The sequence below is a fragment of the Populus trichocarpa genome, chromosome 2 (assembly GCF_000002775.5).
Source record: "Populus trichocarpa isolate Nisqually-1 chromosome 2, P.trichocarpa_v4.1, whole genome shotgun sequence".
Classification (NCBI taxonomy): domain Eukaryota; kingdom Viridiplantae; phylum Streptophyta; class Magnoliopsida; order Malpighiales; family Salicaceae; genus Populus; species Populus trichocarpa.
Window position 1 is genome coordinate 1,711,498 of NC_037286.2, and position 19,762 is coordinate 1,731,259.

Consider the following 19,762-nt stretch of genomic DNA (forward strand, 5'->3'; position numbering starts at 1 on the left):
AGATCAAACTAGAATTTTGGTTCGGTTTATGGTTGAATCAAAACTTTCGGGTCGACTCGGTCAAGTCAGGTAAAAAAAATGGATCAAAGGGTTTAATACCCTGTTTGGCTTGCCATAATTTTTGTTAAAGGGTTATTGGGTTTAAGAGTGTGTTTGGTAAACACTCTTTAAGCCTATTTTTTGTAGTTTTTTTACAGAGAAAAAATGAGTTTTTGCCGAACAAAGCCTAAAAAGTTTCTAAAAAAAATAAAAATATTTTTTCTTTTTTTCTTGCATATGGCTAAAAATACTAAAGTTATTTAAGTATTTTTTTTTAAAAAAAATCTAAAATACTTTGACATGTTTTTTTAAAAAATATTGCATGGATTTTACAACAAGTTTGTAAATTTCTAAAGGATTTTGGCCTATATTTCAAAAATACCAAAAAATTTTATTTTTACTCTTTATATTTATTAAAAAGACAGCTTTTTTGTTGGCATTAGAACTGTTAGATTTTTAATCTGATAAGATAAGGACCTCCTTACCGTGGAGGACTTTTTTCTTAGTTTATATCAGATAAATAAACAATACAGCTTAACTCAAGTAAGGCTTATTAGGGGGGCTAATACCTTCCTTTTACGTAATCAATCTCTTTTCCTAGACTATGAAATCGGTTAGGATTCTTAGTGACTAAAATAATAAGTGACGACTTTCATTCCTTTTTTTTTACTGATAAATAACAAAAATTTATCATTTCCACCCGCATCATTCCCGACTATCCCAATCTAGAAAGATAATAATTGTGACGACGCACACGTGCAACAAAGATCTGTATCAAACTTGGACGTAATGAATTCATTATGAATTTATTTTACACCCATAGCATAAATTTATATTTGATTTCCAGTTATGTTAAACAAAAAAATTCCTCTTATTCACTAATTGCCTATACAAATAATTATGAAATGTTAAGTAAATTGATTATATAATGTTGTGTTGTGAAAAAAAAGAGGAGACACACACCTTTTCTTTATTTAAAATCGTAGGGGGGGAATATTTATGAAGTTCTTAGGGGACTAAATTATTTAACTTAATGTAGTTCTGCTCCTCGTGATGCATGGCGCCTCTGTGCGCAAACAAGGCGAGTTTTAGCCACATGCCAACCTCGCAGCAAAAGGTCCAAACTTTTGATACATTCATTATTGTCAATAATTCCAAAATAACTGCCACAAAAATAAAGAAAATGTCGAAAGTGCGCAACATGTGGAAACCATCATGCAGCCATGCATGCCGTGTCGAAGAACTCTGCACCGAAAGTTGCCGTAATGTGCTGGGATAGTAGCTGCATGTTGAAGTCAGAAATGGCAGCAAGTCAGGTGATCAAAATTGTTGATAAAGAGAGGAGGTAGCTGCCATCCTTCCCCCAATCTTGCACTATAAATAGAGCTGTAATTGTGCAGCAAAAGGTACGCCAAGAGTGAGAGAAACAAGCAGCACAAGAGAGCCAATTGTGAGGAGAGAAATTTGCATAATAAGTGAGGTAGAGCATTTGTGTGTAAGAGAGTTGTGTAAACACCATTTGTAATTCTCCATATTTAAAATAGTGTTTTTCCGCTGCCCATGGACGTAGGAGATTTGTCAAACCACATAAATTTGTTTGTCTCTGTGTGTGAATTATTCTTTGAATTTCTAGGCATTTATCATTCTAGTTGGGAATGGGATAGAAATTACTTTTAAAAATATTTTTATAATACATGATTTGGATTATGTTTCCAAACAGCACCTTAAACTTCTGCGGCGTAACAACAGTGAAATAAATCATAGAAGGTAAAAAAGAATACAAGTTTCTTATTAATTAATGGAAATAAAAACCTGAGAATCCCTTGAAAATTGATATATCAAGAGTTTGGGCTAGTTGGATCAATCTTTATATATATAATACAATTGTATATATTGATTATTGAAACAAAATACAGCTAGTTCAGGGAAATTTCTTCTCTTGCTTATTCTCTCCTTTCTTCTATTATGAATACCATCACAGTCATGAACTTCTTAATTAGTTCAGACAAACCCTACACACTCCCTGTTGCTAGATCAAAAGAACCAGTTGACCCACTGGAAAGATGCGCGAAAGCTAGCTAGCTGTTTGACGTGAGGTTTTAACTGACGACCAAGATACTGAAACAAAGTGAACCAGGATGTTAGCAGTTGTAGCACTGCTGTGTCGTACTGCCTTTTTTATTTTTTTTATAGGCAAACAAGATTAAGCCAAGAGATGGCAAAATAAGCAACCCGAAGGGTCACCATGAAAAACAGATACAGCAGAAAAAATGAAGGAACCCAAAGTCTATAGAAGAGTAATGTAATATTAATGAGATTTGTTTTTCATCATGCTTCCCATGTTTTCATTTTTACTTTTCTCCTTCAAATATTTCTAACAATATTCTGCAACTCCCAAAGCGTCAACACTGAATTCAAAGCTCTCGTAGCTTATTTTCATGCATCCAAAATGAGAGATCTCCAATGTAGCTCTAGTAGTTCATCCCAGCACAAACATCATAGCATCAACGATATACACAAGACAATAACAAAAAGAATCCCCGGGTTGTCTAGAGGTGGCCATGGACATTTGGTCAAAAGAAACAGTCCTTTCAGCCTCATCGGGAGGCATCCTTGGTAACCTTTCATATCCTCTGAGGTTTGAAACCTTTTGAGGATTACTATCTCTCCCCCTTCCAATGGAGGAAGGTTGAGAAGCGCCTCTCTCGGATCGAAGGTGTATTCTTATGGCCGAAGATCCTCGACTAGAGATTTCAGTTTCAGATCTGAAATTGAAATTCCATTTAGGAGACGTGATTTTCTTTTCTTTTCTGGAAGTCATTTTTAAAAATGTTTAAGAAGTTTTTGAATAATAGGGAAAAAAAATGAAGATTATTATGTTTACCTAAAGGAAAAACTCTTTTGCGAAGAGACTTATTCTCGTATGCTTTCGTTTTAAGACTCCTAAGTCAAGGAAGGCAGAGGAAAATTTTGGCAAAAGTAAAAAATAGAATTGGAGAGAAAGAGGGTTTATATACAAGCCACCGCCTTCTTCTCCCGGCAATGAATGAAGAATAGGTGACTCTAGGAAGGCTAAACATCTACTACATTAATTACACATTGTCGGGTGGTCTTTTCAAAGAATTTGTTTCGCCTTCCTCAAGACAACTTTTCTAATCAGCACTAGGTTCAGACACCTCTTTCCTATGGAAGACAAGATGCCACCTGACCAGTTGTCTCCCAAGATACATTTTAAATCTTTATGCATCATAGCTTAAAGAATTGGAAGGCAACTGATGAGTCAGTTGTTTTGACTCAATGTTTTTGCATTAAAAAAACTCAAAACAATACCAACTGACAAATTATTAGGGCCAATATACTTATATCCAGTTGTTAGTTAAACCCAAATTAATATAAGTTTGTCAATCTATCAAATTCAATCTGTCAAATTCAATTCACTTGAATTCAGTTATAAGTTAAATTCAATGTAACATGGACCAAGTATCCAATACTCTTGAATAACATGGGCTTGATAAATTATCAAACTCAATACACTTTGGTTTAACTATTAGCTCTTTGTTATTTTGTGTTCAGCTAATAGTTAATAACATGACCTACTCAGGTTCAAAAAATTTCTCGAATGGCCTATCATATTTTCAATTTCATTAATTATATATAAGGAATATTTATCTCTCATTAATAATGTATAAGATCTTTAAATTTATTGATAGGAACTGTTTTTGCAGGTACTAAAGCTTTTATCATTAATTTGGTATTTCATGAACTAAGAAGAAAAGAATTAATTACATAAATATTTTAATTAACAACTATCTAAATGCTAAATAACATGTTTTCTTGAACATTTGGGTCCTCAGAGAAACAAGGAGTGTTATTTAGGTGGGTACGAAATACCAACCAAGACCTTAGTTTACGTGAGTGCTTGGGCTGTTGGTAGATTCTTGGGCAGTTCTATTGATCTGAAAGGAAATGATTTTGAGCTAAGACCATTTGGTGCTAGTCGAAGAATTTGTCCTGGGATATTGCCAATCTTCTTCATATATTTGTCTGGGAAATGCTTCTGTGGTGAATAGGGAAGAAATAGATATTGATGATGTGCTCGTCAAGAAGAAAGAAGATTCAAATTAATGCTTTTAAGAAAATAATGTGGTTGATGATTTAACTATTGGTCTTCAAACTTATCACCATCATTTTCAACCACCAACATCCATCACGCGTTGTTCTTTAAAGTCACATTTTGAACAGAAAGACCACCACCATCGATGTTTAAAGTCAACAAAAATGCCCCACTCAGCAAGAGCATAGATCCAAAACCCGACATATAGTTGCCAATCTTTTAACATCAACCATGATTATTAAACTCGGATAGGTCTACCAAGTCGACTTGGGATCCGGTTGACCCGGCGGCTGGACTAGTCCGAGTAAGGCAAAAGACCAATCAAACCCGATCGACCCGTGACCCGGGCAAACTCGAGCGAGACCTTTTTTTTTTCAAATGTGTTTTTTTCTCCTAGACCCTTTTTTTTATATTTTTTTTAGTTGGTTATTAACTTTTTTCAAAGTTTACTATATAAATACTAGAAGAATGTTTTATTTTTTCAATGTGGGATTTGAAATCTTTTAGTATATATACTATATGTTCACAAGAAAAAAGTTATTTTTTCAATGTGGGATTTGAAGTCTTTTAGTGTATATATTATATGTTTATAAGAAGAAAATTATGTTTTTTTAACGTGGGATAAAAAACTTTTTGAAATACTCTTTTAAACTTTATTATTTACAACATATATAACCTATATATATTCACATGAATTGTTTTTTAATTTTTTCATCTGAAATATTAAAACTTCAAATATTTTTTTTAAAATTTTTTCAGGTTGACCTGTGTAACCCTCGACCCGACTCCTTGACTGGGTAAATCCCATGATCGGGTTTAATAACTATGAGATCAACCTTGGTCCAAATTCAAAGTATGTTTTTCTTGTAGTTGTCAGTCAAGTAGCTAAGTAATTGATACGGGTAAAATTTAGAGTTAATTTCTAATATAAAAAAAATATACAAGTATTGTAATATTATAAAAAAACAATTGAAAAATAGAAAGTTGATACATGTATTTAATGGAATAAATGAAAAATAATATGAATCAATAAATTATAAAAAAAGTTGTCAACATTAACTAAATACTAAAATGAAAAGCTGAAAAATAAATACATATGAAGAAACTTGATTTCAAGAAGCTGAAAAATAGATGCATATAAAGAAACTTCATCTCATGTCGCAGGGCGCTCTTGAATTTTATTTTATTTATTTAATTACATGGCAATAAAAAAGGATTTTTGTAAAAAAAATAATTAAAATATTATAAAAAAAAATCTTTTTCTTATGAATGTATTATTTTTCAAAAACAAAATATATTGTTTTTGACAATGTTGTTTATTGCATAAAAAACTGAAATCAATTAAAATTAATATCCAAAAAAATAAATATTAAGAATAAGGAAAAAAAAAGTAACCATTTCTTAAAAAAAAAACTTTGTACCTTATTAACTCTTTTTTTTTCTCATTTTTTTCTCATATATATTGTTTTTTTATACAAGAACTTATCTTAATAAAAAATTAAAAAAATAATGAATTGATAGTTTTGACGTGAATATATTAAAACATGTAAGAATAATAAACTTAAAAAAAATTACATTACACCTTTTTTTAGCCATGTTGCTTATTGCATAACAGCTAAAAGCAATTAAAATAAATATCTAAAAAATTAATGATTTGAAATTAAAAAAAAAAGAGTATCTCTTTAATCAAAACCTCTTTCCTGATGCATTTTTCTTCTTGATAAATTTATTTTTTATCAAAAGCATTGTTCTTTAAATAAAAACATCATAATCCTAAAAGCAGTTTTACTATAACAAAACTCAAAAAATAATGAATCTATAAATTTGACGCTAATGTATTAAAAATATAACAATACTAATTTTGAAAACGAAATATAGAAAAACTTACAATAACAAAATAAAAACTATATAAATATTTGATTTGCCTTAAGTATTCAAGTTTCATATTTAATTATTTCGAAAATAATTATTAATATTATCATAAAAGACACTAATATTATTTAACAATAATACCATGATTGGATAATTATATAAACATCATTTTAATAAATTTATTTATTAAAAAAACAATCTCAACATAATCACGTAAAAAACTTAAAAGGTTAGAAGCACGTGTGCTTGAAATTTAAAGACTAAGAGTTTCTTTTTTTCTTCCTTAAAGGAAAATGACATGTAATCTATTTAAAAAAAAAATAGGCGATGAGTCGCAAACCTGAATAAACAACTCTTAGTTCGTTTATAACCAGAAAATTAGGATTAAAGTTTTTAGACTTAAAAGCCTAGATTTCAATCACTTTTCACCTAAAAAATCAAAAAATAATCACATGAACCTCTAAAACTCCATTTCTAATAGCAAAATACATTTTAATCAGTCTAAAAACTCAAAATCAAATCAAATAAAAATATACAGGTGTCTTAATTGAAATAGCTATTAGAGCTTCTAAATTATTATCAATTTTAATAATAAATGGGTCTCTATGATAATTGTTTTTAGTAAAATTATGTATTTCTAAAATAGAAGGTACAAAGATGATTCATTACCAAAATTTTTATATTTACTGATAGAATTTTCTGTCCATATTTATACTATCATTTTATCGGCAATGAATTTACCGACGGGATCATAGACAGAAATGCTTCGTCTGTAAAAATCTCGTTGGTAATTTTTTATCTATCGTTGAGTCCGTCGGTAATAAAAAATATTTATTACCGATGGATTTACTAACGGGAAAAGCACTCAAAAAAAATTGTATTTGCTACATTTTGTTAGTATTTCCCTCAAGAAGCTTGTCATATAACCGACATAAATACCGCAGGCAATTCCGTCGGTGATTATTTAAAAATATTTCAAAAAATTATTTAATAGAACTAGAAAATATATAATTAAATTAATATAAACCAACCCTCCATAATACTTAGGAATTGAATTGCTTGGAAAAAAGAAAAAGAAAATCAACTCAAACAAATTTGCAACAAATAAATAACACAAAAAAAAACAACAACAACAAATAAATAAATCAACTAAAAACAATTTTCACCTAACCAAGAAAACCTATTTCAGAACCTATAATCTAGCAACAAATAAAATAATTTAATTGAAATTGAACAACAAAATTGAAAAACAAAATCCAACAAAATTGATATCATATGAAAAAAAATCCTACAACAACAATCATACAATTATTAAGAACAGAAAATTTTAAAAATAAAATAAAAAAACAAATATAAAGCAAAAAAACATAAGAAAGAAAAAGAAAAAGAAAAGGAAAGAAAAATCTTACCTTAATGTAGTTGCGAGTGAAGCTGAAAAGAAAAAAAATTCATAAAGTATGTTAATTAAAAAAAAACTAAGAAGAAAAAATGAGAAGACTTACATATGCATGGAGGAGAAGAGAAGGAGTAAAGGAGAGAAGAGAAGAGAAAGAAAGAAAGGGATGGTGGTGTTTTTTACATAAGGAGAAGAGAGAAGAAGAAGAAGAAGAAAAGAAGAGACGTGATTGTTGTGAAATGAGGGATTCTAGTTTTTTAATTGAGGCATTTTACCGACAAGTTTACTGACGGATAATTAAATATTAATATTTTTAATCATTTCGCTAGTGATTCTGTTTGTAATTTTTAATTGAAATTTTCAATTTAATAAATAAAATTTAGAAACCCCACAAATATCACCGATGACTTTTCAATATGTCGGTGATTTTGTTTGTAATATTTAATTTAAATTTTTAATTTAATAAAAAAATTTCACAAACCCCTCAAATATCACCGATGACTTTTCAATCCATCAATGATTTTGTTTGTAAAAAATAGTAATTAACAATGCAATATTTAATTTCATAAATTATTTTAAATTAAAAAATTGTAATAAAAAGAATAGGGAAAGAATTTTAAAGATAACAAACTTCAGGGGCTGATTTGATTTTCTTGAAGGCTAGCATGAAAATCGAGTAGGAGAGAGGAAAAAATAAAAAAACAAAAGGCCCCACACGTCAAACCGATAACAATTTTGAGTCGCTTGTACGTAGAGGGGATGCCGAGACACTCTGGCCACTACCCCAGAAGTAAGGTTTTGGCCACCGGATAGTACCACACGTGCCATCTAAACCTGGCAGATATTATTCACGCGATTCCAGTTTTTTTTTTAATTTGCTCACCCTGTTGCCCCTAATTAATGATACCCAAATAACTATTAAATAACTAAATGTAAAAGATTAAAGAACCCCTATGTCAAATGCAAAGCTTTTTAAACTCCAAGAGCAATGAATTAACTGTTTAAAAACTAACTCAAATACTAAAAAGTTCCTTGACTAAAATTTAATGTCTTTTTGCTTTCAAGAGTAATAAAATAATAACAAAGTTAAATGATTTTTCCAACTAAAGACAAACTAATAATTTAAATGTGGAAATACAGAGTAAAATATGAATGTGCATAACAAAGCTAAATGATTTTGCTTTCAAGAGTAATAAAATAATAACAAAGCTAAATGATTCTTCCAACTAAAGACAAAATAATAATTTAAATGTCGAAATACACAGTGAAATATGAATATGCATAATGAATCTGTGAGGTTTTTTTAGCTTTTGTTATGGTGATTGAAAGAACATAGATCAATCACAATGGCTTTACTTGACTTCCTAATTCTATCAGTCCCCATTTTCCTCTTGTTTCTTCTGATCAAGAGAAACAAAACCACTAAAAAAGCCTGTTTGCCTCCTGGTCCTGATGGTCTTCCCTTCATAGGTAACTTACACCAGCTTGGCAATTCCAACCTTCATCAGTATCTATGGAAACTCTCTCAAAAACATGGCCCCCTCGTGTACTTGAGGCTAGGTTTCAAGCCAGCCCTGATAGTCTCTTCAGCCAAAATGGCTAGAGAGATATTGAAAACTCATGACCTCGAATTTTGTAGCAGGCCTGCCTTGACGGTCATGAAAAAACTTTCCTACAATGGCTTAGACTTGGCTTTGGCACCATATGGAGCTTATTGGAGGGAGGTGAAAAAAATATGTGTCGTTCGTGTCTTTAGCTCAATTCGAGCACAAAGTTTCCGTCCCATTAGAGAAGATGAGGTTTCTCGTATGATTGAAAACATATCCAAATCAGCTCTTGCTTCTAAACCATTCAACTTGACTGAAGAATTGGTGTCTCTCACAAGCACAACAATATGCAGAGTTGCCTTTGGAAAAAGGTATGAAATTGGAGGAAGCGATAAAAATAGGTTCCTAGAGTTGCTTCACGAAATCCAGGCAATGGTTTCAAGCTTTTTCCTTTCGGATTATTTTCCTTGCTTGGGCTGGCTCGTCGATAAACTAACCGGACTGTCCTATCGTCTGGAAAAGAGTTTCAAAGAATTTGATGCTTTCTTCAAAGGAATAATTGATGATAAGCTTGATCCAAATAGGCCTAAGCCCGAGAGGGAGGATACTATACTTGATTTTTTGCTTCAGATATACAAGGATGGCTCATTTAAAGTTCAGCTAACCCTGGATCACATCAAAGCAATTCTAATGGTAATCTAATAAGTTCTAAACTCAAGTAATTTCATCTTGTATTCAATGTTCATTACTTTTTTTTATTCTCAATTCCAAGTGATGAGTGTTATACAGTACAATGTTCGAATTTCTAAGTCCTAGATTTAGATTCAATTTAAATTTAAATGAGGGAGAGAATATTTTTGTGAGGTAAAAAAAAAATAATCCATTAATGTGTACCTTAAAAACCAAGTAGACCGCCAAAAAAAAACTCGAGCTTGTACTAACTTGGTTAGGCCTACTAGGTTGATTTAAGATCTGATTAAGTTGAATTTTGAAAAAATCGAGTGATAATTGACTTGATCAAATTAAATTACTTGGCAATTCAAATTAGAATTCGATCAATCTTGTTAAGGTATATTAAACTTAAAATAATTAAAAATAATATTATTTTAATTGATTAAGCCGAGGCAGGTTTAATAATCTTGTGTACAGTTAGTTTCTCAGTAAATAATACAGAAAGAAATAATATATATATTTGCAGTATTATTCTCAATTTAACTTTCTTTTGCGTCCTTGCAGGACATATTTCTTGCGGGGACAGACACAAGTGCAGTTACTATGAATTGGGCCATGACCTTTCTAATGAAGAATCCTAAAGCAATGCGAAAAGCTCAAGAAGAAGTTAGAAATTTATTTGGAAATAAAGGTTTTGTGCATGAAGATGATGTTCAACAATTGCCTTACCTGAAAGCTGTGGTTAAAGAGACCATGAGATTGCAACCAACAGCACCACTACTAATCCCAAGAGAAACAACCAAGGAGTGTTGCGTAGGTGGGTACGAAATACCAGCCAAGACCTTGGTTTACGTGAGTGCTTGGGCTGTTGGAAGGGACCCGGAAGCTTGGGAGAACCCATATGAGTTCAATCCTGATAGATTCTTGGGCAGTTCCATTGATCTGAAAGGAAATGATTTTGAGCTTATACCATTTGGTGCTGGTCGAAGAATTTGTCCTGGGATATTTATTGCACTCGCCACTGTGGAGCTTTCACTTGCGAATCTTCTTCATAAATTTGACTGGGAAATGCCATCTGGGGTGGAAGATATAGACATGGATGATGTGCTACCCGGTCTTGTTCCTCATATGAGGGATGCTCTCTGCCTTGTGCCTAAGTTTGTGTGTGATGGGGAAACAGGGCATAAAGGCACCGCAGTTCATGATTATTAGCTATTTCCCTTTGTTCGATATGGGCTTGCTACAATAAAGAATGGAGCATAATACAGACATGTATTAATGAAAGATCCATTATTAGATCAAGTATGGCAATATTTGTATTGATCGTGCACTATCGTTTTTTATGATACATTAAAAAGCATTACGGCTTGTATTTAATTAAGATCTATATCTTGGATGGCATATGTTCATTCTGCATAATGGCAATATGAAAAGATTACGCCTTCTATTGTTTGATATCCGAGCATTAATTCATATTAAAAACTCTCTTTTCCTTCGTTCGATATGAATGCAAGCTACGTCACTGGATTGAGTAGATATAATAATATTCGTTGCTGTATCGTACTGTCTTTCCAGCTAATGCGCATAGATCAATTGAAGAAATAGACTGACAAATTAGCTGAAGGTACCTCGACGATTTGATGATGGAATTTCATTCTATATAAAGATTTTGGTACAAGCTGCAACTCAAATCATACAATTCTCCTAGTCCTCCAAGCCTGATCAAGTGCCAACCCCGAAATATTGTTTTCGTGAAGAAAACAGAAAAGCCATGGAGGCAATTGAAGACTGAAAATATAAAGCAATTAAAAAAAAAGGCAGATTACAGCAGTCAATGTATGAGATCGTAAAGTTCTCTACATTGAGAGACCAAAATTTCCTCTTGGAAACTGGACATTTGTGAGTCACGACTTGCGTGGTCTTCCTCTCTTACCAGCTTTTTCTTGAGACGAAACTGTGCTTCTATATCCTGATAGAGGGCGTCCCGGCCCGCCCACGCCGTGTACTTTTTCCATCGGATGTTGATTATTTTCCACCTTTACTTTGACCCCTGCCAGAAACTTTTCCACCATGTTTGCTATTCTTTTCTGTCTGGCCATTGACTGGATCTTCATTGGCATCACTTTCGTCATCACCACTTGAAAAGATGGAAGAATATTGTATATTGATTGAATGAATGAAACACAGACCTTAGGTCTGGTATTTGTACAGTAAAGGGGTTCCTATAAGTTAGGAATTATAAACTGCATTACAGGAAATTTAGCTACAATATAGGAACCATAACATAAAGATAGTATGACTATAACAGAAAGATAATATGTACTAATTATCTATTTCTATATAAAGATAATGTTCACGTTTATCTTGCTAACACTCCCCCTCAAGTTGGAGAGTGAATGTCCTGGACTCCCAACTTGCGGATCATAGGGACGAAGCTTTCCTTTCCCAAAGACTTGGTTAAGATATCTGCTAGCTGATGTGTGGAATTCACATATCTCGTGATCACTGAACCATCTTGAATCTTGTCTCTAATGAAATGGCAATCCATCTCAATGTGCCTAGTCCGCTCATGGAAAACTGGGTTGGCTGCTATATGCAAGGCAGCCTTGTTGTCGCAAAACAATAGAGCTGCTTCATGATGTATTAGACCCAAGTCTCTCAACAGTTGACGCAGCCATGTCAACTCACAGCAGGCTCCTGTCATTGCGCGATATTCAGCTTCGGCGGAAGAAAGAGAAACTATTTTCTGTCGTTTTGACCTCCAGGATATTAATGACGGTCCAAGAAACACACAATAACCTGTGGTGGATCTCCTAGTAAGTGGGCAACCTGCCCAATCTGAGTCACAATAGGCCCTCAACCTGAAGTCATTATTTGACGAGAAAAATAGACCTTGACCCGGTGCACCTTTCAAATATCGGACAACCCGAAGTGCTGCTTCCATGTGAGGCTTTCTGGGCTCATGCATAAATCTACTCAAAACATGCACTGCATATGTTATATCTGGCCTCGAAACTGTCAGATAAATCAATCTATCAACCAATCTTCTATACCTACTCGGTTCTTTCAACACAACACCCTGGTTCGATAACTTTAAACCTCTTTCCATAGGAGTGTTAATTGGGGCAGCCCCTAACAAACCAACATCCTCAATAATTTCCAGAGCATATTGACGCTGACAGATAAAAATACCTTTCTTGGATGCAGAAACCTCAATACCAAGAAAGTACTTAAGATTACCAAGGTCTTTAAGATTAAATTGACTATGCAGGAATTTCTTAGTGTCAACAATGCTATCATGATCATTTCCAGTAATTAAAATGTCATCCACATATATCAAAAGTGCAGTAAAGAGCTTGCCTCGTGTTTTGGTGAACAAGGAGTAATCGGCTCGAGATTGAACAAAGCCAGCAGAACAAATAGCCTCTGAGAATTTTGCAAACCACTGTCTAGACGCCTGTTTCAACCCGTACAGCGACTTATGCAGACGGCACACCAGATTATTCTCCCCCTGTCGCTGTAGACCAGGTGGTGGAGACATGTAAATCTCCTCTGCCAAATCGCCATCAAGAAAGGCGTTATTCACGTCCATTTGATGCAAAGACCACCCACGGGCTGCAGCTAAGGCAAGCAAGCAGCGCACTGAAATTATCTTGGCAGTGGGGGAAAATGTGTCCTGATAGTCTATGCCTTCCAGTTGGGTGAAGCCCTTGGCGACCAACCGTGCCTTGTGCCTTTCAATGGACCCATCTGATCGGAGCTTGTCCACCCCGTTTGCTCTTCTTTTCTGTCTGGCCATTGACTTGATCTTCACTAGCATCACTTTCGTCATCACCATTCTCTTCATCTTCTGATTCCGATGAATCTTTTGACTTCCTCTTTCTGGAGTTATCAGAAGCTTTGGCAGCACCCTTTTTCGCACTTTGCTTCACAAGGTTTTTACGCTCAGGCTCCCCACTGCCTACAGAATAATAATAAATCACCAGGTCAAATTCCAACAGTTCATCATCACTGGTGAGTCACACAAGTGAGGAGCTATAGAAACTGCTCATAAGTAAGCCCATACAGGGCAGAATTCTGGTTTCCAAAACTACTTATTGACATCTGCTCCTAACAGATGCAGAGGCTTTTTTTCTCATTTTTCTTTTTTGAGAAAGAGGTAGAGGATTTACCAATGAGAAAATGAATCAATAAAAGTACATTTAACATTTAGCATACCTTCACCAGAAGCTTTGCCATCATAGACATCAAGCTGTTAAGACCACAGGTGTTAGACATGAGTATTCCTGTAAAAATCAAACAGCACACAGACACACACTTATACCCTCTCACCCACACAGACATATACCCGCACACCAACTCCTATAATGCCCTATCTAAAGAACCACAAAATATTCAACAAAACACAGAAACTTCAGAGGGAGCCAATTGTCACTGCCCGGGATTCATGACTGAGATATCCAATACAGATACTCTATGTTTTGGACATAAAAACAGTCCTCCAGTGACAATGTGACAATCACGGGAACCAATTTATCTTTTTAAGACAATTGCCTAAAAACATGAGCAGTTTTTAACTCCAAACATGCATCTTGTTTCCACTTTCCACCAAATAGACTTTTTTTTTTGTTTTTGTTTTAGAAAACACAGTTATATTTTTGTTGCAACCATACGATGGTTTTATTTTATTGATGACATAAGATAATGAGCAAACAACACTATCGAACCATAAATTTGAAACAGAGACTGAATCACTGAACCCAGAAAGAGCACTCAGCTTGGAATCCCAGGCAGACTATAATTCTAAACTTATTACCTGATCAAGTCGATTACCAACATTCATTCTGTCAACTATGATCATGGAATGGCCCATGCCCATGCAACATTAGAAGGCAAAAAATTTCGTTGTCAAGTCCAGAGGAACAATATTTGAAGCATATATCGTTTATCTATGCACATATATAATAATGATAATAATTACAATAATAATAATTAGCTCGCCCAATAACATGCATGCCCTCCAGTATATCCACCTTCTTGGGCACTGCCGAAGACCTGAAATGCAGGAATAAATATAAAGTGAAATGTAAAGATAAGGTAAAGGACCGAAGAAATGCTGTGTTTAAAAATACGTACTTTTGACCACCAGGGCCATATCCCGGTTCTCTTAAGAAAAAGCCATCGTATGATTTACTCCCCTCAAGATCAAGAAAAAGGGCTAAACAAAGGAGAGAAAGAAAAAAGAAAAAGATAAAGAAAAGGAGAGAAATATCAATAAAAAATATAAGGGAAGAAGTTCAAAAGTCAAAACAAAAGTTTTTTTAAGTTTCGTAAGTTTACGAGGGGTAAAATTTTCTTAAAAAAAAGCCAAGAGAAAGTAGTTGTTTTAGGTATATATTGCAAACTCATTTTGTTGTTTTTTTATTTGTTTTGGTTTGCATTTATAGTTACAAGCATAGAAAAGAGGTTTGCAATGTTTAACAAATTATGTTGCATTTATCTCTCTTTGTTGTTGTGATTCTTACTTAACAATGTTTATTTTGAAATTTGTTTTATGCTTTTTATACATTAAAGTTGTTGTTTAAGTTTGTTTTTGATATATAATGTTGTTTTAGTTTTTGTTTAATTTAAACTATACATGTTAAAGTAAGGGTGTTTTACCCTGGTTTTGCTAGGTATGTTCATGCACATAAAATGGGTTCAAAAAATTAATTTTGAATCAATGTTGTGTGAACATATAGTTTGTTTTAATTTTATGTTTTTTTTTATTAGTACTTCTTGCCTTTTTTATATGTTTTGATGTTTTTTTGTTATGTTTTTTTATTCAAACATATTTGTGTATGATATTATGACTTGTTGGGATAAAAAATACATGTTTTAGAAGCCAAAATTACTCATTTCTGGGCTTGGCAGTGACTGCCATTTCTGGGCATGGCTGGGTTTCTTTCTGGGTTTAGGCAATGTTCTTTGTGTTATTGGAAATAACATTTTCTTAGCCCTTAGATCTGGATCAATTTTGATCCATTTCTTTGCATATACATCTTTCTTATTTATGGTTAACTAATAATCTAGTATTTATTCGTATCAATAACATGTTTAAATGGTTTTTAATTCTAGGATTTTGGTTTTAAACTGAAATCTATTTTGGTCAAATCATGATGATTCATTGCAATCAAAGCGAATGGATGTTAGATTATTGATCCTTGCTTGATTTCCAACATGTATGTGCCTTTGTTTTGCCCATATCTAGTCTAGCTTGAGAGTCACGCTATTAGGTTCACGTTGAATGTTCATTTGTTATTTGTGTTATTCCCAAGAACATTGTCTTAACTGCATGATTTTGACTTGTTTTGTTTCATTTATTTACCAAGAACCCTTTCTTATGCATGATTAACCAATAATCTAATGTTTATTTGCATTAATAACATGATTTCAATGGATTTTAATCATAGGGTTTTGGTTTAGAACCGAAACCTATTTGACAAAATCATGATGTTTTAATTATAATTGAAGTAGTTGGATTCTAGATTATAGATTCTTGCATGATTTCCAACATGTTTGTGCCCTTGTTGTGATCAAATCTGGTCCAATTTGGAACCCACGTTGCTGAGTTCATTTTGGGAGTTCTTCGGGTTCTTTAATTTTATTTTTTTAATCTGTTTTGTTGAAGAATTTTTGAATATTTATGTTTTTTGTTGTGTTTAATCTCTTTTTTTTTTTTGCTTTAGTTTTGTTTTTGGATTGTTTTTCAAATCAAACTAGAATTTTGGTTCGGTTTATGGTCGAGTCAAATTTTCAGGTCAACTCAGTCAGGTCAGGTAAAACAAATGAATCAAAGGGTTTAATACCATGTTTGACTTGCCATAATTTTTGTTAAAGGGTTATTGGGTTTAAGAGTGTGTTTGGTAAACACTCTATAAGCTTATTTTTTGTACTTTTATTACAAAGAAAAAATGAGTTTTTGCCGAACAAAGCCTAAAAAGTTTCCAAAAAAATTAAAAATATGTTTTCTTTTTTTCTTGCATATGACTAAAAATACTTAAGTTATTTAAGTAATTTTAAAAAAAAATCTCAAAAACTTTGACATGTTTTTTTTTTAAATATTGCATGGATTTTACAACAAGTTTGTAAATTTCTAAAGGATTTTGGCCTACATTTCAAAAATACCAAAAACTTTTATTTTTACTCTTTATATTTAATAGAAAGATAATTATTTTTGTTGGTATTAGAACGGTTAGATTTTTAATCTGATAAGATAAGGATCTCCTTACCGAGGAGGATTTTTTTCTTAGTTTATATCAAGCAAATAAACAATACAGCTTATCTCAAGTAAGACTTATTAGGGGTGTTAATACATTTCTTTTACGCAATCAGTATCCTTTCCTAGACTATGAGATCAGTTAGGATTCTTAGTGACCAAAATACTAAGTGGCGACTCTCATTCTTTTTATTTTACTGATAAATGACAAAAAATTATTATTTTCACCCACATCATTCCTGACTATCTCAGTCTAGAAAGATAATTGTGGCGACGACGCACACGTGCAACAAAGATCTTTATCAAAATTGAACGTTATGAATTTATTTGACACCCATAGCATAAATTTATATTTGATATCCAGTTATCTTAAAAAAAAAATTCCTCTTATTCACTAATTGCCTATACAAATAATTATGAAATGTTAAGTTAATTGATTATATAATGTTGTGTTGTGAAAAAAAAAAAAAAGTAGACACCCACCTTTTCTTTATTTAAAACCATAGGGGGGGAATATTTATGAAGTTCTTAGGGGACTAAATTATTTTACTTAATATAGTTATGCTCCTCGTGATGGATGGCGCCTCTGTGCGCAAACAAGGCGAGTTTTAGCCACATGCCAACCTCGCAGCAAAAGCTTCAAACTTTTGTTACATTCATTATTGTCAATAATTACAAAATAACTGCCACAAAAATAAAGAAAATGTCGAAAGCGCGCAACATGTGGAAACCATCATGCAGCCATGCATGACGTGTCAAAGAACTCTGCACCGAAAGTTTCTGTAATGTGCTGGGATGGTAGCTGCATGTTGAAGTCAGAAATAGCAGCAAGTCAGGTGATCAAAATTGTTGATAAAGAGAGGAGGTAGCTGCCATCCTTCCCCCAATCTTGCACTATAAATAGAGCTGTAATTGTGCAGCAAAAGGTACGCCAAGAGTGAGAGAAACAAGCAGCACAGGAGAGCCAATTGTGAGGAGAGAAATTTGCATAATAAGTGAGACAGGAGATTTGCATTTGTGTGTAAGAGAGTTGTGTAAACACCATTTGTAATTCTCCATATTTAAAATAGTGTTTAATTTTCCGCGACCCGTGCACGTAGGAGATATTTGTTTTGTCTCTGTGTGTGAATTATTCTTTGAATTTCTAGGCATTTGTTGTCCTGGGTTGGGATTGTTAAAACAATTATTTTTTAAAATATTTTTATAAAAAAAGATTTGAGCCACGTTTCCGAACAGCACCTTAAACTTCTGCTGCGTAATAACAGTAAAATAAATCATAGAACGTAAAGAAAAATACAAGTTTCTTATTAATTAATGGAAATAAAACCCTGAGAATCCCTTGAAAATTGATATATCAAGAGTTAGGGCTAGTTGGATCAATCTTTTTATATATAATACAATTGATATATTGATTAATGAAACAAAATACAGCTAGTTCAGGGAAATTTCTTCCCTTGCTTATTCTCTCCTTTCTTCTATTATGAATACCATCACAGTCATGAACTTCTTAGTTTAGACAAACTCTACACACCCTATTGCTAGATCAAAAGAACCAGTTGACCCACTGGAAAGATGTGCGAAAGCTAGCTCTTAATTTGAAGTGAGATTTTAACTGACGACCAAGATACCGAAACAAAGGGAACCAGGATGTTAACAGTTGTAGCATTGCTGTGTCGTACTGCTTTTTTTTTTATATTGTTTTTATAAGCAAACAAGATTAAGCCAAGAGATGGCAAAATAAGCAACCCAAAGGGTCACCATGAAAAACAGATACAGCAGAAAAAAATGAAGGAACCCAAGCAAACAAACTAGCCCAGGAAATTACTAGACTATAATTTTGAAACAATAGAATCTCCAGCCTCAGCCATTTCCTTCTCCACAATACCAATAGCAATCGGCTTCTTAAGGATTAGCTCTGTATGGCTCCCAGAAGTTTAATCAGTTCGACAGAATCTTAAGAAATATTTGTTGGAATTAATTTTGTAGTTTTCATCCAAATTTTTTTTTAGTTCTTCTAGTTCTCCCAAGTATATGCATGTAATTATTTAAAAAAAAAATTATCTTTTAAGTCTCTTGAATTATTCGAAATTAGTATATAAATATATGTTTAGAGTATTGTAAATTTAAATTCAAGTTTATAGGGACTTTCTTTTTTAAAAGAGTAATGTAATATAAATGAGATTGGTTTTTCACCATGCTTTCTATGTTTTCATTTTTACTTTTCCTTCAAATATTTCTAGCAATATTCTGCAACTCCCAAAGCGTCAACACTGAATTCAAAGTTCCCATAGCTTATTTTCATGAATCCAAAATGAGAGATCTCCAATGTAGCTCTAGGAGTTCATCCCAGCACAAACATCATAGCATCAACGACATACATAAGACAATAACAAGAAGAATCCCCTGGTTGTCTAGAGGTGGTCATGGACACTTGTCAAAAGAAACAGTGCTTTCAGCCTCATCGGGAGGCATCCCTGGTAACCTTTCCTGTCCTTTGAGGTAAGAGACCTCTTGAGAACTACTATCTCTCCCCCTTCTAGTGGAGGAAGGTTGAGAAGCGTCTCTCTCGGATCTAGGGTCTATTTTTATGGTCGAAGATCCTCGACTAGAGATTCCAGTTTCAGGTGGAATTTCATTTAGGAGACGCATTTTTTTTTTCTTTTTTAGAAGTCATTCTTAAAAATGTTTAAGAAGTTTTTGAAAAATAGGAAAAAAGATGAAGATTATTATGTTTATCTAAAGGAAAAACTCCTTTGCGAAGAGACTTGTTCTCGTATGCTTTCACTACCTTCTACTCCCGAATGAAAAATAGTTTTTATAATATTAAATTTGAAAAAAAAAAGAAAAATAAATAAATAAATAAT

The 19,762-nt window shown here is 32.9% G+C and overlaps 2 protein-coding genes across 8 annotated transcripts in view; one reads left to right on the plus strand and one right to left on the minus strand.

Annotated features, from left to right (window-relative positions):
* The window catches only part of LOC18096094 (cytochrome P450 83B1), a 79,315-nt gene that overhangs the window by 53,965 nt on the left and 5,588 nt on the right, over positions 1-19,762 (minus strand). The gene's annotated exons all lie outside the window — the stretch shown is intronic.
* The window catches only part of LOC7490667 (cytochrome P450 83B1), a 58,172-nt gene that overhangs the window by 4,527 nt on the left and 33,883 nt on the right, over positions 1-19,762 (plus strand). Inside the window, exons 2-3 of one of the 5 annotated variants that reach the window (XM_002300687.4) lie at positions 8,982-9,661; positions 10,205-11,021. The exons of 1 other annotated variant lie outside the window; for it this stretch is intronic. In XM_002300687.4, the coding sequence (XP_002300723.4) occupies positions 8,982-9,661; positions 10,205-10,852 (1,328 nt within the window). In that variant the 3' untranslated portion in view covers positions 10,853-11,021. Of the gene's footprint in view, positions 1-8,742; positions 9,662-10,204; positions 11,022-19,762 lie in introns of those variants that run through there. 3 more of the 5 variants (XM_052450595.1, XM_052450597.1, XM_052450596.1) reach the window with 3 other exon arrangements.